The sequence below is a fragment of the Ascaphus truei genome, chromosome 4, assembly GCF_040206685.1.
Source record: "Ascaphus truei isolate aAscTru1 chromosome 4, aAscTru1.hap1, whole genome shotgun sequence".
Classification (NCBI taxonomy): Eukaryota; Metazoa; Chordata; class Amphibia; order Anura; family Ascaphidae; genus Ascaphus; species Ascaphus truei.
Genome location: NC_134486.1, coordinates 209,903,519 through 209,928,596, shown reverse-complemented (window position 1 = coordinate 209,928,596; position 25,078 = coordinate 209,903,519). Strand labels below are relative to the sequence as shown.

Here is a 25,078-nt window from a genome sequence, read left to right as displayed (position 1 = left end):
TCAGACAAGCTCCACCCACCACCTGACGTATGTTTTGCTGGAGTGCTTTGTCAAAGGTGGTTTGTGGGGCACAGGGGGTGGGTTGTGTATTGGTGCGTAGAGGTCAATACCATACTAACACTACATGTCGCATGGTTTAAACTTTGGGATGTATCTCTTGCATTTATTGTATATATGCAGTAGGTATATGCAGGGCTGCCAAGAGGGGGGGGACAAAGGATACTGGCATCCTGGTCCCCGTGAGGCCGGGCCCCCTGCACGGCCAGTCGCCAATTAAACAAAAAAAATTTTTTTTAAATATGCTGGGTCTCCTTATTGGCAGCGCCGAAAGTCAGCAGCTGGTCTAAGCTTCCGGCGCGCCGGCGTGCGTGTGGGTGCATCCTCGTGGGGCACCTGCCTGCCGCCCCCCCCGCAGCATCGCCCCCCTTTAAGCACAGGGCCACCCCCCCCTTGCAGCACTGGGCCACCCCCTGCGCAATGCCCCCCCTGCAGCATCGCCCCCCACCACCGGGCCACCCCCTGCTCATCGCCCCCCCTGCAGCACCGGGCCACCCCTGCAGCATCGCCCCCCCCTGCAGCGCCCAGCCACCCCTGCAGCATCACCCCCACCCCACTTCAGCACCGGGCCACCCCCTGCAGTATGCATCACCCCCCCCTACCTGCAGCACCGGGCCACCCCCTGCAGCATCGCCCCTGCTACCTGCAGGACCGAGCCACCCCCTGCGTATCACTCCCCACCCCGCAGCACCGGGCCACCCCCTGCAGCAGCGGCCCTCCCCAGCCTCATCCAGCCAGCTCCTCACTCCCCCCCCCCCCCACGGCATCCACCTTCCCCACCACCCCTACCGGCATCCACTGGACCCGGCCTGATCATCCACAAGGTAAGTCTTTTTTTTAAATATATATATTGTGTGGCTTGGGGGAATTTTTATATGTATTGGGGGGCTTGGGGGAATTTTTATATGTATTGGGGGGCTTGGGGGAATTTTAATATGTATTGTGGGCTTGGGAGAATTGTTCTATGTATTGGGGGGCTTGGGGAATTTTTATATGTATTGGGGGGCTTGGGGAGGATTGTTTTTTTTATTTGATGTGTGTGTGTGTGTATATATATATATATATATATATATATATATATATATATATATATATATTTACACTATAAAATACTAAGTGCGCAAATTAAAAGATTTAAACAATAAAATAGTAACAATTGCTGCCTAAGTGTTAAACTACACACAATAGCAAATATATAGGGAAAAGGGGAAAACACAGGCGCAAACTGTTAACTAAACAATAAAATATGAGCATGAATGGACTGGGAATATATTAGAGTCCTTGATTTCTCTGAAACAAAATAGAAAAGAGACAAAATATGGTGAAGTACGTTTTGTAATGGTCAATGCGCAAAGGTAGATCGCTACTTACAAAGTAGCAGAAGTATACAAGCATATAGGATATAAAATCCTCTCCATCCTGCTGCCTGGAGTGATGGTCTGCTTCCTCTCCACGTGGAATGCCAAGATTCTCTGTGGTAGGTTTCCTCCGCCTGCAGCTGCCCTCCTGAGCTCCCTGGTTTCTCCTCTGATGTCGCGAGATTGTACTGCTGACGTCACTCGGTCAAGATTATAGCCGTAACTCGGGGATAAAGTCCAAGGGAAGCACAGATATTAAGGGAATTATGCTAAATGTAAATTCTGGATAGGGGATGCTAAGAAATATTCAAAAGCCTCACACATTCCCTGTAAGAGATCTATCTATCTATCTATCTATCTATCGATCTATCTATCTATCTATCTATCTATATCTCTCTCTCTCTATATATATATATATATATATCTACAGTACCGACCAACTTTATTCTTACTTGGCTAGCTCCGCGAATTTCGGAATATCCCGGTGATGTGCGGTTTAGTGTCGTTTTCGCCCGGAGTGTATTGCGTTATATCGCGCCCGTGATTTAAGCATTTTATTCCCGCTGGCTGCAATACTGCAATGCCGTGTAAAAATGCATGGGGGCGTTTGCGAGCTGTTGTCTTTGAAGCCGAGAAATTCATGAATTGTAATGCAGTAAATACTGTATATATGCAGTATATACTGTATATATACAGTATATACTGTATAACAACAACCCCTATAACCCCTAACATACACATACAGTACTGTATATGCACATCAATGATACTATAGGCCGGCGGGGGCGAGATGTGTTGGCAGCAGAGAGAGAACCGCTGCTCTCTCTGCGCAAACATCGGCACATTAAAAATTATTTATAATACATTTTTATTCATAGTGTAGATGTGCAGGGGGTCTCCGGAGCTGAACCGCGTTGGTTTCAGGTCGGGGGACCCCCTGCTTCCCGAGATACAGCCCCCTTTATGAGGTGCCAGTATCCCTCTGCATTTAAAGGTCCCGATCACGTGACCGCGGCATGTAAACAAAGCAGAGGGATACCGGCACCCCCTAAAGGGTCCTGTATCTCGGGGAGCAGGGGGTCCCCGGACCTAAAACCAAAATGTTTCTGCTCCGGAGACCCTCTGCACATGTACAGTATAAATAAAACACATATATAAATAAACACTCGTTCCTTACCTTTGCGGCTATGTGCTATGGGAACGAAGCAGCATTTCTGTATTTTAATAATATTGTACAGTGAGCAGGGGGTTCCCTGAGCCAGAAATTAATGCTCAGGGGACCCCCTGCTCCTGCACAATATTATTAAAAATACAGAAATGCTGATTCATTACCATAGCTGATAGCCGCTAAGGCAATGAAGGGGTTAACCCACTGTGCCCGCTTTATTGTGGGTAGCGGGGGTGGGTGAAGGGGGTATTTGGCCCTTGGTGTGAATTTAGGACTTGCGGGGGGGTTGCGGGTGCATTTAACCCATTCACGACCGTAGCAGTTAATAACGCTACGGTCATGAAGGGGTTAACCTCTACCCCCCCCGCAAGCCCTAAACAACCACCATTGGGGCTAATACCCCCTTCACCCACCCCCGCTACCCACAATAAAAAAAAACTCACACACAGCAGCCGCCCAAAAAATAAATAAATAAATCTAAATAAATAAATGAATATAAATAAATACATTTAAAATACATTTTTATTCATAGTGTAGATGTGCAGGGGGTCTCCGGAGCTGAACCGCGTTGGTTTCAGGTCCGGGGACCCCCTGATCCCCGAGATACAGCCCCCTTTATGAGGTGCCAGTATCCCTCTGCATTTAAAGGTCCCGATCACATGACCGCGGCCTGTAAACCAAGCAGAGGGATACCGGCACCCCCTAAAGGGGCCTGTATCTCGGGGAGCAGGGGGTCCCCAGACCTAAAACCAAAATGTTTCTGCTCTGGAGACCCTCTGCACATCTACAGTATGAATAAAACACACACATCAATAAAGAAGCGTTCTTTACCTTTGCGGCTACAGTATGTGCTATGGTAATGAAGCAGCATTTCTGTATTTTTAATAATATTGTACAGTGAGCAGGGGGTTCCCTGAGCCAGAAATTAATGCTCAGGGGACCACCTGCTCCTGCACAATATTATTAAAAATACAGAAATGCTGCTTCATTACCATAGCTGATAGCCGCTAAGGCAATGAAGGGTTAAGGCAGAATAAACAATAAATACATTAAATACATATTTTTAATGTGTGTGTTAAACCTCCCTGCCTTGACTGTAATCTGTGTAAAAAACCCTCCCCCTATTGTGTGTATTAAACTTCCCTGCCTTGACTAATCTATGTAAAAAACCCTCCCCCTATTGCGTGTGTTAAACTTCCCTGCCTTGACTGTAATCTATGTAAAAAACCCTCCCCCTATTGTGTCTGCTAAGATTCCCTGCTTTGACTAATCTGTGTAAGCCTCCCTCCCCCTATTGTGTCGGTTAAATCTCCCTGCCTGTGTTTCTGTGAGTGCAGTGTACTGTATGTAAATGTGGGGAGGGGGAGGGGGATCCCGTGTAAATAACCACACCCACACCCACTACCCACAATAAAAAAAATTCACACACAGCAGCAGCACAATAAATAAATAAATCTAAATAAATAAATAAATACATGAATATAAATAAATACATATAAAATACATTTTTATTCATAGTGTAGATGTGCAGGGGGTCTCCGGAGCTGAACCGCGTTGGTTTCAGGTCGGGCGACCCCCTGCTTCCCGAGATACAGCCCCCTTTATGAGGTGCCAGTATCCCTCTGCATTTAAAGGTCCCGATCACGTGACCGCGGCATGTAAACCAAGCAGAGGGATACCGGCACCCCCTAAAGGGGCCTGTATCTCGGGGAGCAGGGTGTCCCCGGACCTAAAACCGCAGCGGTTCAGCTCCGGAGATTTCTGCACATCTACACTATGAATAAAAATGTATTTTAAATGTATTTATTTCTATTCATTTATTTATTTATTTATTTAGATTTATTTATTAATTGTGCTGCTGCTGTGTGTGAATTTTTTTTATTGTGGGTAGCGGGGGTGGGTGAAGGGGGTATTAGCCCCAACGGTGGTTGTTTAGGGCTTGCGGGGGGGTAGCGGGTGCACTTAACCCCTTCACGACCATAGCGGTATTGACTGCTACAGTCGTGAAGGGGTTAAGTGCACCCGCAACTCCCCCGCAAGTCCTAAACTCACACCAAGGGCCAAATAGCCCCTTCACCCACCCCCGCTACCCACAATAAAAAAAAATCGCGCACAGCAGCCCCATAATTAATAAATAAATATAAATAAATAAATAAATACATGAATATAAATAAATATATGTATATATATATATATATATATATATATATAATTTGGTTATTATGTCTCACTGAATACAATACTTTTTTGACAACCTTGTGGAGTGCTGCCTCTGATATTCGCTCATACGGTATCGTATTACTTATTTTGATTCATATAGGATTTGCACCCACCCTTATCTACCGGACGGAGTGCCTTGTTCAATCTATTCACTATATATATATATATATATATATATATATATATATATATATATATATATATATATATATATATATATATATATATATATATATATTTATACAGTATATATATAACAACAATCCGTATACATATATATATATACAGTATATACACACACATGATGAACCAATATACAAATAAATGTAGAAGGGTTATCAAAATCATACTGTACTTCAAATAACACTTCTCCATACAGACACACTACATTTCAATGAATTTCCTTTAATAAACCTAACTGATCTTACAATCTAAATCATCAAATGCCAATGAAAATCCTCACATTCCAATCAATACATTGCATTTACATTGTATAAATGATGCATAAAATCTATGCACCATATACATTCTGCAAATGAATGTTAACAATATCATTGCAAGCAAAATACAAATACCTCCAAACAAGTAAACTATTTTAACCAATCAAGTAAACAAAAATCAATTAGCAATCATTATTTACATCCCTAAACAATTGACAGTCCATCCCGAAGAATGAAACAATTAACTAATTCACGCCTCGAGCAGAACAATTCAGCATGTGAAAAAAATATAAGTACCAACCGGAATATAAACTTTAAAACCAAGGCTAGCCCTGACCTCCCTGAAACACACAATACAATATTAACAATTACATCTATCTAATTTTAAAATACTTTAAACTCACAATAAAGCATAGCAGCATAGACAAATTAATTTAAAACACATCAAATCAAGCTTTTAAAACAACATCATTTCTTACCCTGTATGTATATATCTCTCTAGACATATATACATACAGTACATACATACAGTGGCAAGAAATGATATACCACAAAAAAAAAATACACATGTTATAAAAGCTTTTAAAAAAATGAACAAGTTAAATAAAATACATTTCTTTAGTTCACTTACCATTACTTGCCCCCACCGACTCCCGTTGCGCAGCTTACTCACGAACCAATCCACGAACAGGAACTCATAAAATAATAAACCATACAAAAAAATAAACATTAAACTAAAAATCCAAATCAATCCACGGGTCTTCTATTTATAATCCATCTTCATCTTCATCTGTATTCTTCTTTCTTCTATCTTCTTCCGGGCGGGGTCTTCTTTCCATCTTCGGCCACGCCCTGGTCTTCTTTCTTCTCCGGAGGTCCTTCCTCCGCGGCGTCTGGCTTCAAAATGAGACGACATAGGCTTTTAAAGGCCTATGACGTCACATTTTCGTCATATGGTTCCCACGGCCCTGATTGGGCCGTGAAAACCATGTGTTTTGGCCGATAAAAATAAAAATGATGATGTCACTTAAAGGCAATGAAAGCACAGCCAATCAGAATGGCTTTGCTTCAATTGCCTTTAAGATGATGTCATGAAAAGACACATGGACATGGCCGCCCTCACATGGTATGGTAGCCAATCAGAGCGTGGGAACTCCATCCCTAATGATTGGCTCTAGTATACCATGTGACAGAGGCTTGGGGGGAAAAAGGATGTGACGTACTACAGCCAATCAGAGTAGGGATGGAGTTCCCACGCTCTGATTGGCTCTAGTACCATGTGACAAGCTTTCAATGACATCACATCCTTTTTCATCCTTTTTCATCCTTTTTTTCATCCTTTTTCACATCCAACATCTTCAACAAAAAAACAGTCAAAAAAGAAGAAGAACACGTACTTCACACCACCAACAGGACGCAACATCATACTTGACAGCTACATACAGAGCTTAAGATCACAAGTTTCCTTACTAGCATCAACACAGCAGAAAAAAACTATGTACAACCTATCCCCCATGGAGAGATCTGCTATCAAGGAACTGCGAAACAACCACAAAATCACCATCAAACCAGCAGATAACGGAGGCGCAGTGGTGCTTATGAACACAAATAAATACATAGAAGAAGGCAATAGACAACTCACAGACAACACCTACTACAAGAAACTCACGCATGATCCAACCCAGGAATATACAAAGCAACTCATACCTTTCAAAACATTCCCTAACCACCTGCAAACACAATTGAAGCAACTAATACCTGACAACCCAGGAGTTGGGATCTTCTACATGCTTCCCAAAATCCACTAGCCAGGAAACCCCGGCAGACCAATTATAACAGGCATGGATACACTCATGGAACAAATATCAGGCTTAGTGGAGAATATCCTCAAACCTTTAGTCAGAAGCACCAACAGCTTCATACAAGATACCACAGATTTTCTCAATAATCTTAACAACATCAACCAACTACCATCCAACACACTGCTAGTTACCATGGATGTAGCAACACTGCTAGTTACCATGGATTTACAGCAACATCCCCCACAAGGATGGAATTGAGGCATGCCTGCATTTCCTTACAACATCTCCAATGGATCAGAAATACAGCACTGATGTAATTACCAAACTGATAGAATACATCCTCACACACAACTACTTCAGCTTCAACAAGGAAATGTACCTACAACTAATGGGGACTGCAATGGGTACCAAGATGGCACCGCAATATGCCAATCTTTTCATGGAAAATCTTGAACAAAGATTCCTAACTACATGCCTCCACAAACCCTACAAATACTACAGATACATTGATGACCTGTTTATAATATGGACAGAGGGTGAAGAAAACCTAAAACTATTCCATGAGTCCCTGAACTCATTCCATCCATCAATTAAACTCAAAATGGATTATTCGGCAAACCTAGTGAACTTTCTAGATACTACGGTAACACTGAAAGATGGCTCACTGCACACATCTGTATACAAGAAACCTACTGACAGATGCAGTTACCTCCACAACTCCAGCTTCCATCCCACTCATACAAAACAAGGTATCATACACAGCCAGGCTATAAGATACCACCGCATATGCTCTGACACTGAAGACAGAAACAGGCATCTCACAACCCTGACTGAATCGTTCAGGCAGAAGGGATACAAACCAAAGACCATTGCCAAAACTATTACATCTGCAATAAAAGCCCCACGAGAACACCTGCTACAATACAGACAGAAAGAACCTACCACACGCATACCACTAGTGACCACATACAACCTACCCTAGAGGGTATACGAAAAATAATCAAAGATCTGCAACCCATGCTGACAGAGGATGCGACATTAAAAGAAATCTTTCCCAAACCTCCCATTCTTGCATTCCGGCAACCACCAAACCTCAAACAGAAATTAGTCAGCAGAAAACTTCACAACGATTTTAAAGACATGGATACGGGCTCAAAACCATGCAGCAACAAACGCTGCAAACTCTGCAAACATATTTGCCAGGATCCCACAGCCAGTCACAACCATAGAACATTCAATGTTAAAGGATCATACAGCTGCACATCCAGGAATTTAGTGTATATGATTCAGTGCAACAAATGTGACCAAGGTTGCTACATTGGGGAAACCAGCCAAAAACTACAAGGAAGAATGAATATGCACAGACACTCTATACTCCATCACGAACAAGGAAGATACTGCTCACCTGTGGGACATCACTTCTCACAACCAGATCATTCCATAAATGATCTAAAAATCAAAATCCTCAATGGAATGTTTAAAAGCACCCAAGAACGGAAAACATTTGAACTCAGAATGATAAGACTCTTTGACACCAAAACCAAAGGACTTAATGTGGACATGGGTTTTCTCACACCCTACCAAAATTGTCTGTAATTATCCTGCTTGCCTCCACTCTTATCCACACTTTCTCTCTCCCCCCCCCCCAGCATCCCTTCCCCTCCCCACCTTTCTTTGACACTGTCCCCTGGCTTCAAACACTTAACACCCTATCTTATCTACAGTAAAAATCTGTTGTATTTTTTTCCCCTCTCTCCACACTGTTTTAGCCATAGATTCCTTTGTATATCAGTATTGCCTGACCCGAAGAAGAGAGGAGAACTCTCGAAAGCTTGTCCTATGACATAAATTGTTAGTCCAATAAAAAAGGTATCACCGAATACCGAAGAACTTATATATATATATATATATACTGTATATATAGTTGCATGATGAAGCCACTGTACAAATTCATGGTTGAAGGGTGGGTATCGGGCCAGTGTGGCTTAACCCCTTAATTACCTTTGCGGTTATTATCCGATAAGGTGTTTAAGGGGTTAATTGATATCTGAATGTAATTGCAATGTATTGGCTTTGTTTTGGAAATGTATTTTGTGGACAAGACAAGGATGTTGCTGGAGACGGACACTTCGTATTGATGAGGTCAGTAGTACTTTATTTATTTGAATATGCTAGTTATTGTTTTTAATAATGGGCAATTAATCTATTATCCATATCTGGATAAAAGTTATTTTGCACATTATTTTACTGTAGGTGTTGGGGGGGGGGATGTATGTATTGAATGTATAGGCCAGGTTTATTTTTTTTACATTCAGGGTTTGTTCCGTGGTTCCGCATGAGACCTCTGGAGACCATCTGTGGTTTCCTCGGGTATCTCACGGGTACCAGGCTGGTGGTTCCACGGGTGACACATGAAGGGATGAAGTGGTGGCCTCACATCTGTGGAGGCACCGCCGACCCGTAGTCTGCGGGGATGAAGCTGTGTGGTCCCACTTCTGTGTGGGCACCGCCGACCCGTAGGTGTGGGGATGATGATGTGTGGTCCCACTTCTGTGGGGGGCACCGCGTACCCATACTGAGCACCCGTGAGTTCCCCAGACCCCCGTGGGAACCACTCGAGGCCCCGCAGACACCTGTGGGTCTGACCCGGGGCCCCCAGACATCCGCGGGCCTACCGTGGGGACCCAATTGTGGCCCACGGTGACCCAAGGAGACCACCTGGGGGCCATGATGCTGGCGGGACCCACCAGCAGGCCTCCAGAACCTGTTTAAAAAGGGCTGCTGGTATCCTGTAGGTCTGTCCAGGTGCCCCGCCAGCCCACCGGGGACTCGCGTGGGGCTGCGTTATGAACCCTGTTTGTAAAAGGATAAATCTTGTATTTATGGGGGGCACAGGGGGTGGGTAATGTATTTAATAAATATAATGATGTTTATTGTGGGTCACTGTGTTGTTTTAATTGTGGGTACTGGGGGTGGGGGGGGGGGGTTGTTTCCCCAACGGTATGTGGGTAGGCCTCCCTTGTGGGTACTGGGTGAGGGTGGTTAGGCCTCACGGGGGGGGGGTTAGTGTGGGAGGGTATGTAGGCATCCCGAGTGGTGGGTGAGTTTGGGTTAACCCCTTAATGACTAGCGGTTAATAACCGCTATGGTGATTAAGGGGTATGGGGACATTACTTTGGATGTTTTAATTTTTGTGTCTGTTTTGCAGAAGCGGAGGGGCCATGGCCAGGATGGGGGGGGGTAACGGTATGTGGGTAGTGGGTGAGGGTGGTTAGACCTCACAGTATGCACATTGGGTCCCCCCCCCTCCCCACATTTACATAAACTGCACTCACAGCAATACAGGAAGGCAGATTTAACAGACACAATAGGAGGAGGGGGCTTTATACAGATTACACTCAAGGCAGGGAGATTTACCAGAAACATTAGGGGGGAGGGGGCTTTACACAGATCACAGTCAAGGAGGTGGGGTTATAACCCACTCCCCCTCCCCACATTTACATAAACTGCACTCACAGCAACACAGGCAGAGAGATTTAACAGAAACATTAGGGGGGAAGGGACTTTAAACAGATTACACTCAAGGCAGAGAGATTTAACAGAAACATTAGGGGGGAAGGGGCTTTAAACAGATTACACTCAAGGCAGGGAGATTTAACAGAAACATTAGGGGGGAGGGGGCTTTACACAGATTACACTCAAGGCAGGGAGATACAGGGGATGTACTGTACTGTATGTTGTTTATTGCAATGCTTCAATGTGTGTACAGTATAATGTTTTTTATAATTAGATAGATGTAATCCTTGGTATTGTAAGGGTTAGCTTTGGTTTTAAATTTTGTTTTCCGGTTGGTACTTATATATTGATTTTTGTTTACTTGATTGGTTAAAATAGTTGACTTGTTTGGAGTACAGTATTTGTATTTAGCTTGCAATCATATTGTTCACATTCATTTGTAGAATGTATATGGTGCATAGATTTTATGCATCATTTATACAATGTAAATGCAATGTATTGATTGGAATGTGAGGTGTTTCATTGGCATTTGATGATTTAGATTGTAAGATCAGTTAGGATTATTAAAGGAAATTCATTGTAATGTAGTGTGTCTGTATGGAGAAGTGTTATTTGTAGGACAGTATGGTTTTGATAACCCTTCTACATTTATTTGTATATTGGTTCATCATGTGTGTGTATATACTGTATATATATATATATGTATAGGGATTGTTGTTACATATATATATATATATATATATATATATATATATATATATATATATATTTATTTATATTCATGTATTTATTTATTTATTTAGATTTATTAATTAATTGTGGGGCTGCTGTGCGTGAATTTTTTTTATTATGGGTAGCGGGGGTGGGTGAAGGGGGTGTTTGGCCCTTTGTGTGAGTTTAGGACTTGCGGGGGGGGTTGCGGGTGCACTTAACCCCTTCACGACTGTAGCAGTTAATACCGCTACGGTCGTGAAGGGGTTAAGTGCACCCGCTACCCCCCCGCAAGCTCTAAACAACCACCGTTGGGGCTAATACACCCATCACCCACCCCCACTACCCACAATAAAAAAAATTCACACACAGTAGCAGCACAATTAATAAATAAATCTAAATAAATAATTACATGAATAGAAAGAAATACATTTAAAATACATTTTTATTCATAGTGTAGATGTGCAGGGGGTCTCCGGAGCTGAACCGCTTTGGTTTTTGGTCTGGGGACCCCCTGCTCCCCGAGATACAGGCCCCTTTAGGGGGTGCCGGTATCCCTCTGCTTGGTTTACAGGCCGCGGTCACGTGATCGGGACCTTTAAATGCATTACAATTCATGAATTTATGCCATCTGGCGGACACGCGAAGCATTGCAAACTAGTAAATCCTGAACCATTATCAATTAACACATCAACCGCGCGTCAGCCGGGCATGTGCCTGGGTTGGAGCGCGGCATGCTCCGGGTGAACAGCGTGGCATTCCAGGAACATGCCAGGTAAAAGCCGGTGATTTGTAAGAATAAAAGCTGCCGCTGCTGTATATATCTATCTCTCTATCTCTCTATCTCTCTATATATCTCTCTATATATCTATCTCTCTATATATCTATATATCTATCTCTCTATATATCTACCTCACTATATATCTATCTATCTCTCTATATATCTATATCTCTCTCAATATATATATATATATATATATATATACTGCTGCGGCACAGTTTATTCGAGCATTTGCCCGTTCTGTGCCGCAGCAGTAGCCTGGCGCGCGCCCGAGTGTGATGGGCGCGCGCCGAAGCAGCGGAAGAGCGCCCTCCGATCGGGGCGCTCTCCCTACCGCTGCCGGGTCCGCCGGGTCCCCCGGAACCCCCTGCCGCTGTCCCGCGATCGCGGGACACCAGGGCTCCCTCGGGGAGCCCTTGGACACGCGTGCAGGGGGCGCAGGCTCCCGATGACGCGTGACCGCGCGTCTATGACGCGCGGCACGCCGAGGGGCGGCCACTAGCAAGCCGGGAAATCTCCCGGCTTGCGGATCTGGCCGCACTGCGATAAAGTGTGTCGCCAGTGTATATATATATATATATATATATATATATATATATATATATATATATATATATATATATTGTGACATAGTCCAAAGATGTTAGGCAGCTTTCTGCCCCATTTTAGTTCAGAAAGTTCAGGAATAGTTAAAAATGGTCCATTCCACAGCTTCACATTAACTCAGGCTGCTGGATGGAAAATCCAGACCACAGATTACAATGGGTCTAGTTCTCTCTCACCTGCTCTTCTAATCACATGCACAGGTATTTAGAACAGAGAGTTTTGCATTTGACTCTCTCTCCTTAGAGCCTGGAGGCTGGGGGTATCGCTGCTCCCCGGATTCCAGTTCGGGGTGGACGGCCCCTCCAAGTATCACAGTACCAGAGGATTTGCCTGGACACTTGGGACCGAGTTCCCACCACGAACAGATAAGACAAAACAAATGTTTACTGCTGTTGCTAAAAGACTGTGCTGTATCTAGTGACCCTAAATGAGAGGGGCGTTTGTCATAGCCAATCAGAATGGCTGAGTTTCAATTGCCTTTAAGATGATGTCATCAAAACAAAGATGGCTGGCGACACATGGTACGGTAGCCAATCAGAGCGTGGGAACTCCCTCCTAACTCTAATTGGCTGAAGCAAAGCCTCTGTCACATGGTCTACTTGAGCCAATCAGAGTTGGGATGGAGTTCCCACGCTCTGATTGGCTACCGTACCATGTGTCGCCGGCCATCTTTGTTTTGATGATGTCATCTTAAAGGCAATTGAAACTCAGCCATTCTGATTGGCTGACGTCATTGCCTTTAAAGCTGCAGTTCAGTCAATATCCTGCATGTGTGTTTTTTTAAATAAATCAGTTCTGTAGTAAGAAAAAATACTTTTTGCATTTTCTGTTTTAAAAAAAACAACTTTGAAAGACCAATTTTCTTGTATTCTATTTTAAAAAGCATGCTTGTTCCTATAGCAACGATTTACATTCCCCATATTTAAAGATGTCGCCAAACTTTGCCGATCAATAGACGGAGAACGAATTGACCGGCAGCAATGCAGTTCTTTAGGTAATTAGAGATTGCCCACATGAAACTATTGAAGTAAAAAAAAAAATTTAAAAAAAAAAAATGAACTGCAGCTTAAAATGACGTCATCAAATTATTTTTTTTCTTCCAAATCCCATGTTTTTCACGGCCCAATCAGGACCGTGGGAAACATTTGACCAAAATGTGACGTCATAGGCCTATAAAAGACTATGTCGCCTCATTTTGAAGCCAGACGCCGAGGAGGGAACACCTCCCCTCCTAAGAAGAAAAGAAGGGCGTGGCAGAAGAAGATGGAAGAAGACAGAGAAGACCCCAAAGAAGAAAAGAAGACCCCAAGACTGACGGAAAGGATTACAAATAGAAGAAAGAAGACACAGTTGTGGATTGTAAGGGTTTATTATTTTATGGTTACCTGTGGATTGGTTCCAGCGCTTCCTGGTCGCCTGGATTTCGGTGAGTGGGCATCTAATGGTAAGTAAACAAAAGAAAAGTTTATTATTTTTACTTTTACAGGTTTTTGTGATTTTTTTTTCATGTCTTTTATTTTTTCAGTCCCATTTAATGCCCCTGAATGTAACTATGTACCTATGGATATACATACATTCACGGACACTGAATGGGTGTATTCTATGTGATTTTTGGATGTAAATACATTGTATTTTATGCTCTATTATTGAACCTGTATGTTATGTATATCTATCTATATGGAAAGACATACAGGGATAATAAATGATTGTTTTGCTAATGATTATGTTCTTTTCATGTATGTCTAATGTATTTAGCAGCTTTATTTATACATTGGTGTGAATAATGTAATTTGTATTTAGTTACAGGTTGTTTTTAATGCTTATTTCTGGTAGTTAGATTAGAATGATGGTGGTTACTTTCAATTAGAATTCTTTTGGCAATGGTTTGGCTTTAGGAATTGAATAGGGAATTGTATTATTGATTTGTATTGTATTGTAATTGGTTTAGGAAAATGGATTAATTGATTGATGGTAAATGTATTGATGTTGCTTAGTTTCTGTTTGATTTTCATGATAGCATTGGTGGTTAGGGGACATTGTTCATAGTGTATTTTATTGTTACATATATTTTGCATAGTGTTACATGATGCACAGCGGAGCACAGCCGTAAAGCAAACAGGGTGTAGACATGGGTGGTGACTAAAAAAAGTTTATTGAAACAGACATGTGTAGCTGATGGATCCTCTGACGCGTTTCAGCCCTCAGACAAAGGCCTGAGGGCTGAAACGCGTCAGAGGATCCATCAGCTACACATGTCTGTTTCAATAAACTTTTTTTAGTCACCACCCATGTCTACACCCTGTTTGCTTTACGGCTGTGCTCCGCTGCTCTTCCCGCTGCTGCTGGAGGAATCCCCTTGCTGCTGATCGCTGGAATGCACGCCGGGTAGCCGCTGCACACGGAGGAGATCACCGCCGGTCACGTGACAGCCCCACGCCACATCGCAGTTACGTTGGAGGTAGCGGTGCAACATTGATACCAGCAGTTTACCTGAGACACGGTGCTTGTCAGTCCCCATCTGTTCATCCCGGAGGAGATCACCGCCGGTCACTTGACTGCCCCACGTGACGTCACAGTCACGATAGGGTTGGCGGTGCTACACTACAGTCACTGAGGACCGAGCAACTGCAATTTTACTCTCCAAACCGTGAGTCTTTGCAACCATTGGTGCCCAGAGCTGGGCCAGTTGCTATCTGATGCCAAATGTTCATGTATTAATGTATTTACATCTGCAGCGACTACTATATTGATTCTGATGCACCTGATAGGATAACACGTTTATCCAGTTCTACTTTACATGATGCACAGATTAATTGCATCATGTACACACTCAATGCAATTGTGTGACATTTTATATACATTTGTGTAGCTGCTGGTTTGTTGGTTTATTTTTACAAGTGCTGCTGGATTAATTGTAACATGCAATGTGGTGATTTTAAGATTAAGAATTCATGTTTTGATTAATGCATGTTTTATGTGTTTCATAATGGCCGAACAATCTATTATCCATATCTGGATAATAGTTAATTTGCACATTATTGTATTATATGTGTTGTGGGGGGGGGGAGGGGATTGATGTATTTAATGTATAGGTCAGGTTTATTTTTTTTACATACAGGGTTGGTTCCTTTTGGTCTGCGGGAGACCTCTGGAGACCACCTGAGGTCTCCTCGGGCTTTCCACGGGTAGCAGGCTGCCGGGTCCATGGGGGACACCTTCGGGGAAGAACTGGTGGCCCCACATCTGTGGGGGCACAGTGGACCCGTAGGGACCACCCGTGGCCCCTCAGACACCTGTGGGTCTGCCCCGGGGCCCCCCAGACAGCCGCAGGCCTACCTGTGGGGACCCCATTGTGGCCCACGATGACCCGCGGACCATGGCGCCTGGTAGGGACCACCCGCAGGCCTCCAGACCCTGTTTGAAACATGGTGCTGGGCTACTGTAGGTCTGTGAGGTGACCCGTCAAGCCCACCGGGGACTCCCGTGGACCTGGGGTATTAACCCTGTATGTAAAATAATAAATCATATATTTATGGGGGTGCACAGGGGGTGGGTTATGTATAGAATACATATAATGATGTTTATTGTGGGGCTGTGTATTGTTTTTCTTGTGGGTACTGGGGTGGGTAAAGGGGGTATTGGCCCCAAGGGTATGTGGGCAGGCCTCCCGCCTGGGTTAGTGGGTTAGTGGGTGAGGGTGGTTAGGCCTTACGGGATGGGTAGTGGGGGAGGGCATTTACCGCCTGGGTTAGTGGGTGAGGGTGGGTTAACCCCTTAATGACTGTAGCGGTTAATGACCGCTAAGGTGATTAAGGGGTTAGGGTCTATTTTTATTCTTGTGTACAGTATGTTTTGCAGCACCGGAGGGACATGGTCAGGATGAAGATGAGGATGAAGACGGCCTTCATCGTGGGTGCCTGGAAAAGGTAAGTGTAATATGAATTTATTGTAATATATATGTATTTAAAATGGGCAAATGCATTATTATCCATATGTGGATAATAGTTTTTTTGCCCATTACTGTACTGTATGTGTTAGGGGGCGGGGGGATGTGTGTTGTATATTGCTATGTTTATTGGGGGCAATTGTCCCCAATAAACATGCTATTGTGCCTTAACCCCTTCATTGCCTTAGAGGATAGCCGCTAAGGTAATGAAGCTGCTTTAATGTATATTTTTATTAATAGTGTGCGGGAGCAGGGGCTCCCCTGAGCTGAACCGCATTGATTTCTGCCTCAGGGACCCCCTGCTTCCCGAGTTACAGGCCCCGGTTTGGGGCATCGGTGCCAGTGTTGCCGCCATCTTTATAGAGCCCACGTCGTGTCTTGGACGCTATAAAGATGGCAGCGACATTGGCCTCCGATGCCCCATACCGGGGCCTGTAACTCGAGAAGCAGGGGGTCTCTGAGGCAGAAATAAATGCGGTTCAGCTCAGGGGACCCCCTGCTCCCGCACACTATTACTAAAATTACATTAATGCAGCTTCATAACCATAGCGGATAGCCGCTAGGGTAAGGAATTATTGTTTATTGATATGTGTGTTTTGACAGTAGTGTAGATGTGTAGGGGGTCTCCAGAGCTGAACCGCATTGGTTTCAGCCTCGGGGAACCCCTACTTCAGGAGATACAGGCCCCGGTTTGGGGTGCCGGTATCCCCTGCAGAATGTAAATAACCCGGTCACGTGACGCGGGAGCTTTAAAGTGCAGGGGATACCGGCACCCCATAACGGGGCCTGTATCTCCTGAAGTAGGGGGTTCTCGGACCTTAAACCAATGCGGTTCATCTCCGGAGACCCCCTGCCCATGTACACTATTATTAAAATGTATTTATTTAGTGTACGGTCGCCTGTAACAGCCTTGCATGGAGATACAGAATCTCCATGCAAATGTTACATGCGGCTTTTTTTCTATCAGCTAGCGTACGTGAAGGTTAAGAACACTAGCAGGGGGAAAAAAAGTATCCTGTACGCTGTGGCTATTTTGAGCACGTACGTTAAAAAATGGGCTCAAGGCCTTAGTGAATTGCGTCCCCGGCCTCACTTTTTAACGGGCGTGCTTTTTTGGAACATCAGAACGCAAACCCATTGAGCTTAGTGCATAGCCCCCTATAACTGGATACGAACTTGATTCATGCCTCTAGGCTTGTATACACATTTTATGTGCCTATTAACCAGATATATATGACCAATGAAACATTACTGGTAGAGGACTATTTTCATCGGTAGTTTATATGTATTATACTAATCGGTACTAAGTTATATGAACTTTTTAGAGAAACTAGAGTAAGAGGCTATAACTGGATACAAACTGGATTCGTGCCTCTAGGCGTGTATACACACTTTGTGTGCCTTTTTATCAGGTTTACATTTGTATATACTACTGGTAGTGTACTACTCACATCTGTACTTATTATGCAATTGACTTGTACTATACCATTCGGTACTAAGTATAGGCACATGTGATTTACTATTCTAGTATTTATTTTATTTCCAAGCTATCCACAAACACAGGTTCCTTATATCCCTTATATCCTAGTCTATAGACACTTATATGTGACTTCTACTGTATAGGATGATTGCTATTTTACCTATGTCTAGCTAAATCTGTGCCACCACCATGTGGACAAGTTAGATATATAAGGTTATCCTGTGTTGTTCTTATCTTTTTGTTTGTATTTTCGTGTTTTGTTCACCAATTGGCCATAGATTCTATCCCACCAATTTTGAGACTTTCTTTTAGATGTAGATTTAATAAACTATTTTAATATACACTCATTTACACTATACACACTGAGTGCTTTCAAGAGGGATCTCTTTCTTTTGTAGTAATCCCTACTGTCTGATTAAAACAAATATGAATATATTAAAATTATGGACGAGTTCTTTGGACTCTATCTTTGATAGATGTAAACAATATGTATGTTGTAAAAATAGAAATGCAGAGAAACTTTTAAAATAAATCTTGTTTTCTTTCAAAATAAAGTGAAATTGTAAGCTTTCAATAAAGATAAACTTGTAGTATACCATACTCCCTTGTAGCAACACACTTGAGAACTGCCTCAGAGAGTTGCATGCGACTGCACAAAATGCTATTGAACCCTGACTATTCTCTTTTTTCTGTTTCTTTAATATTAATTCAAATTAAGGGAATGGGAGGAAAAATGCTTATAAAGGAAAGGCATGGGGTGGGTAAGGGGCAAGCCTGGGAAGTGACAAGTTAGCCCCTAATTTATATAGATACAGTATATATTAATTGCAAGGTAAGAATATTAAATGTTAACATATTAGGAAGACTGATTAATTAAGATTATTTGTAATATTTATTACTATTTCCTTTTCTTTTTCAGATTACTTTGGAAATGCAATAATAAAAATGAAAAATAATGACATTTTTTTTCTAAAAGTTCAAATGAAAAATATTTTGCAGCTTCATGCATGGCAAACTCAAAGCTCAAACATGATTTTTTACTTGAATCCAACTGGTGACTTGTTTGTAATACTTGTCACAAATTCTGGAGTGTCGCGTCAGTATTATCCATTGACAATGGAAGTTTTGAGTTCTACACATATATTACGGGAAACTTGTGAATACAGAGTATTCCAGCACAGTATAAGTTCAAGTGTGTACTTTTTAGACATGGGAAATAAAGTGAGCTTTTGGGCTCAATTGGTTTACAAGGAAGACCAATGTCTATTTACAGAAGTCTGCAACTACTTGCCTAGCTTGCTGTTTATGACAACAAGTTTACAGTATGAAATAGCAAGTGGAATTTGCACTAAAAACCTGGTAAGAAAACAGTAATCTTTTTGCTGTTGGTAATTCTGCTTTGATAATAACATACAGATGCAGCGGCCGTTATTCGAACATTTGCCGAGTTGGTTTTCGAGATTTCTCCGAGATTCTTTTAACATTTGCTGTGGCAGACTAATGGCCCATCGGATAAACACAGCAGGGGTCCTTGCTGTGTTAATCCTACCAGGCTCTGCTTGTCTGTAAGAGGCCTCTCACAGGCGATCGCAGGGGTTTTATTTAATGTTACACAATACAGTAATGTAGCAGGGGGTCACCGGAGTTGGACCACATTGATTTCAGGTCCAGGGACCCCTGCTTCCTGAGATACAGGCCCCGTTATGGGGTGCCGGTATCTCCTATGCATGGAAATATCCCGATCACGTGACACGGGACATTTACATGTAAGTAAGCACCAATACACAACCCACCCCCTGTGTCCCCACAGAAAACCAATATTTATTTTTATAGACACAGGATTAATACCACAGGCTTGAGGGGGTCCCCGGGTGGTCCCCACAGTGCACCCTGGGGAGTTCCCATGGGTGTCTGGGGGCCTTTGGGTGGTCCCTGCTAAGCACTTTGGGCTTCCAAGTGGTCCCTGCGAGTGTCCATGGGCCCCAACGGGTCCACGGGATGTCCCTGCGGGTATCTGGGGGTCCCTGGGTCATCTCCATGGGTGTCTGGGGGCCCTCTGGTGGTTCCCACATGTGTCTGGAGGCCCACGAGTGGTTCCCGTGGGCGTCCGTGGGTCCTCGGGTGGTCCCCACGGGTGTGTGCAGTCCCCACAGTGCACCCTGGGAGGTTCCCATGGGTGCCTGAGGGCCCTTGGGTGGTCCCAGCTTGGCTACATGGGCTTCCAGGTTGTCCCTGGGGGTCCCTGGGTCATCCCCACGGGTGTCTGGGGGCCCTCAGGTTGATCCCGCAGGTGTCTGGGGGCCCCTCGGGTGATCCCCACGGGTCCCCGGGGCTCCCACAGCTGTGGGGCGCCCGATTCATCCCCTCAGGTGTAATTGGGTCCTCATGAGGTCCCCGTGGGCGTCCGTGGGTCCCCGCAGGCCTGCGGTACCATTCCTATATTAAAAAAATAAATAAAGATGGCCTACATTTCAATAAATACACCCCCCCCCAAACACATACAATACAGTAATGGGCAAAATAACTATTATCCAGATATGGATAATAGATTATTTGCCCATTTTTTAACACAACATTAGCCAGCCAGCATAAATAAGGTAAATAAAAACCGTTCTACTTACCCCTGTCAATGTGAAGTGAGTCCACGTATACCCCGCACACTGCAGGTCTATGTCCTCCGTTGACAGAAAGCATACATAATAAATACAATCTAATTGCCCCTAGCCCCTTAATCAACTTATCGTTTAATAACCGCTATAGTAATTAAGGGGTTAACCCACCCTGCCCCGCTACCCACCAGGGAAGCCTAACAACACACCCCGGACCCCATTACACCCACCCTGTACCCATTGATTGTTATAGTAGTACATCATAACCATATAATATGGGCATGATAAGCTACTATAGCAGTCAATGGTCACTTACAAAAGCCTGAATGTCCAAAATACACAATAATAAAACATTTACAACAAGCACCTAAACCCCCAAACTGTAAAACTAAAAGCAATAGGTAATCAATCAATTACCTAAATAAAACCACTAGCTAACCAATCAATTAAAGAAAAAAAACCACTAGCCAATTAATTAAATAAATCACACCACTAGCCCAAAAAATTAATTTATTAGCTAAAAGAACTAACCAAAACAACAATTAATTACAGCTGCGGCCACCTTTATCCTAATGCGGCCGTAGCCGTGTCGCTCTGACAAGACGCGACCAGATGCGGCAAGATGCGGTCTGTTTTCTTTTTTTCCGTAGCGGTTTTAGGTATGTTAGTGCTCAAATTTTTAGTGCTGTCTGCTATACTGCAATACCATCTAAAAACACAGGTGGGCGTTCACGAGCTATTGTCTTAAAAGTCTAATAGCAATTCAACCTACAGTTCAGTACAGCCGTACATTCTCTGCAAGTCTGTGTGCGCGCGCAGTACTGTAATTGTAAAATGAAACGCATAGGCGTGTTACAGTATCACATTTTCGGCGCATACTGTACAACGCTCTCCCTCTCGCCCCCGCACACACACAAGGCTAAAGTACTACTGTATTTCAACTTCTTATCTACTTCTTATCTACAGTATACATCTCCCACACCATTCCTTGGAATTTATGGCTTTCTGGCTTCAATCTTCCCGAACCTGTCATCACATTCCTGCGTGTATAACGTACAGAGCCTGGTGTCACATTTATGCGCATGCGTGTGTAACTTCACATTCATTTATTGTAGAAGTTCAAGTCTGATCATTTTTTTTTTGGTGTGGATTTTTGGTTTCGATTCCAGACAAGTGCCTGCATAAAAATTCTTGATATTCTGATATTCAATCGGCACTCTAGCTTTTTAATGCGACACTAGTCATGCACATGCTTTATTTATGTAATCTTAATTTATTTGGGGGGGTGGGTGTAGGGATCAAAACATGACCATGACCTGTGGAAAATATTTATTTGAACGATAGTACAGCTAATCATTCATGCAGCTTTACCCCCTTCCCCCCCCGCTCAAGGATTTGATTTCAACTTCTTATCGACACAGACCATTCATGTTCTAATGGTTGGCTTTGTGTTTTAAATCGTCGCGAGCCTGGTGTCACATCTCTGTGCCTGCGTGCAATTCTCTTTGGGACCTTGTTGATTATTAATGCAGAGACCAGTATGACTCATCCACCCACCCCCCTCCAACCCTTTGAGGCTTCGTTTAGGGTAACGCATGCGCACGTGTAATAATCCTTTCTCGAATTTAATATGTTAATCTGATTAGCCTTTCTTGGCAACTACAGTAAGTAGTGTAGCCCACCCCTAAGCACTTCACACACAAACCCAAAGCCTTCTTCAAGAACCCCCCCTACCACACACACATTCAAAGTGAATTTAAAGTTCAAAGAAAAAAAAAGAGATTTAAAAAAACCATCATCTGAATCATGTTTTTGATAAATTACCAATTTTTGTAATTCTTTCTTTTTCTTTGGGGGGGGGGGTCTTTCAATGATTATGATTATCATGAATGTAATGAAATATTTATTTTATCACGAATAAAAAATACAAATAAGCATGAATAATGCAAAATTCAGTCTTTATCTTCTTTGTACTGTATATGTACTGTAGTTCTTCTGTCAGTTGAAAATTGAGGGCTGGTGGATAATCATGGAAGAATGAAAAATACAAAGAATCATGAATATTGCACATTTAAAATAATAAAAACAGTAATACAAATTTTTAGTCTTTCTCTTCTTCGTCGTGACCATATTGCATTCTGTAGTTCATTGAGAGAGGGGGGGGTTGTGTAAATGTGTGTACTGTAGATACACTATACACACAGTTCACACAATTTACCCCCCCTCCCCCCACCCGTCCTTTTTTAGTGCAGATCTCTGTGAAAAGAAAAGAAAAAATTAGTGCAGTTACAGTAAGTGCATATAATGGCATTGTGTACAATATTGCTACTCCATATTGGACTACTGTATACTGGAACTACTGTACAGTATGACTACTGTAAAATAATTTGTAACAAGATTGGGAGTGCAGCTCTCTCTGAAAAGAAAAAATTAGTTCAGTGAAGTGCATGGTGTATACTGTAAAACAATCTATGCCACACTTACCTGTATAATTACCATAATACAGTACAGAACTGTACCATACTACCTTACTGATGCATGCCCATTACGCTGTATCACAATGGGCAACACAGTGGCAATATGGTTGATATATTTATTACATCGTTCCACGGTGAGTACATTGTTCCAAAAACTCAGTATGCCGTTCGACAACACATCCTTTTTTGAGGGTTTCACCACTTTGCGGATATAATCCTTTAGCTGATGCCAGACCATTTCGATAGGATTGAAGTCTGGCGATCTGTCATTGGAGGGGGAAAAAAATGAAAAAAATTAGTTAAAGAGATACACAGTAAACAGTGGGGAAAAATGAGACACGGTTACCGTACTTACTCCGCTGGCGTCTTCACCCAGTTGATACCGCAGGCAAGAATATGCGCAGTTGACGCGGTGTGCTTGGGATTGTTGTCCTGGTAGAAACGGTGAGCATCTGGGAATTCACGTGTGATGTATTCCACAATCTCTGGCACTATTTGCTCTTGGAAAAAAGCTTTATTCATGATTCCTGTAACAAGAAAAGAAAAGTGCTCAAAATAATGCACACTTGTATAGTACAGTGCATAAGGCAACAGCGTGTAAGTTTGGGCCTTATTTTACCGTCAAAGATGACGATGCATCCTGGCCAACGCCTAGAGGGGGCACCCCACACATGCATCTTCACTGGGTGTTTTGGACGCGGCTTCATAGATATGCGTCCTTTTTTGTGGAATGCAAAGGTTGCAAATCTCTCCAGCGATACAGTAGACTCGTCAGTAAAGATGCATCCTGAAAAGTTTCGCCACTGTCAATAAATGCCTGTGCCTGGACCACTCTCTTGATCTTGTTGACGTCCCTTATCATAGGGTACGCTCTGTAATGATAAGGAATAATTTTATAGGTACAGTTTATTTTTTTTTTCAACTTTCAATTTTTATTGGAAAGTACAATTACAACCAATATTCCACAGCCCGTTGTTACATTTCCATTTTTGTCAAACTACATGTAGTGACAACAGTTAGACGTGACTACTTGACACAGGACAAACAAAACCGGACAGACTTGACAGGGAGACAGGGATAGAGGGTAGGAGGGGGGAGAGGTGGGGGGGGGGGAGGTGGTTTGTTTCCAGGTTCTGGAGAGGGTGTGCAGATTTGTCGTGTTCGAGATTTCTCGGCCTTCGCTACGGCTTTTAACTTTGGCGGGCTCTACAAAGATTCTATTACCCTTCGTACCATTATTCTCCTCTTGTCTATGGCTACCGGGAGATCTGATAGCTGTGCGTCACTATGTCGTTTTGTCTACTCTGCCCATAAAGGAGAACGTACTTGATTTAGTTAATGCAAGATTGAGGCGGCATCCACTCCTGGGGTTTCTTCCTGGGTCAACCATGGATCCCAAACTTTTAGAAAATTTGTGCCGGAGTCATTAACTAAACTCGTTAATTGTTCCATCCGGCAAACATGCCAAATTCTGTTTCTGATCTTAGGGATAATTGGTAACTCTTGCTGTTTCCATAACGCTGCAATCTCGCATCTCGTGGCAGTAGCAAAGTGCGCGATTAATTTATGCGACGCATTTGACAGACCCTGGATCCGCCTGCCCAATAGGAACAGCCACGGGTCCAGGGGGATCTCCAAATCGAGAATCCGCTGAATCCAATCTCTGATTTTTTCCCAAATAGGGGCCACTTTAGTGCAAGACCACAGCATATGTCGGAGATCTGCTGCCTCCCCGCACTGTTTAGGGCAGAGAGGAGAGTAGCCTTTTACAAATTTCGCTAAGCGTGTCGGAGTGTAATACCACCTCATTAGGACTTTATATGCGTTCTCCTTTAATGTGGTGCAGATTGAGCTTTTTGCCGCCGCCTGAATAATTCTGTCCCATTCATCGTCCTCTAAAGTCTCTC

General features: G+C 43.2%; 1 protein-coding gene across 4 annotated transcripts in view; it reads left to right on the top strand.

Moving 5' to 3' along the window:
• Positions 1-25,078, top strand: part of CATSPERE (catsper channel auxiliary subunit epsilon) — an 891,786-nt gene that overhangs the window by 574,748 nt on the left and 291,960 nt on the right. For all 4 annotated transcript variants that reach the window (XM_075596820.1, XM_075596822.1, XM_075596819.1 and 1 more), the window contains one exon: positions 19,005-19,444. In XM_075596820.1, the coding sequence (XP_075452935.1) occupies positions 19,005-19,444 (440 nt within the window). The remainder of the gene's footprint in view (positions 1-19,004; positions 19,445-25,078) is intronic.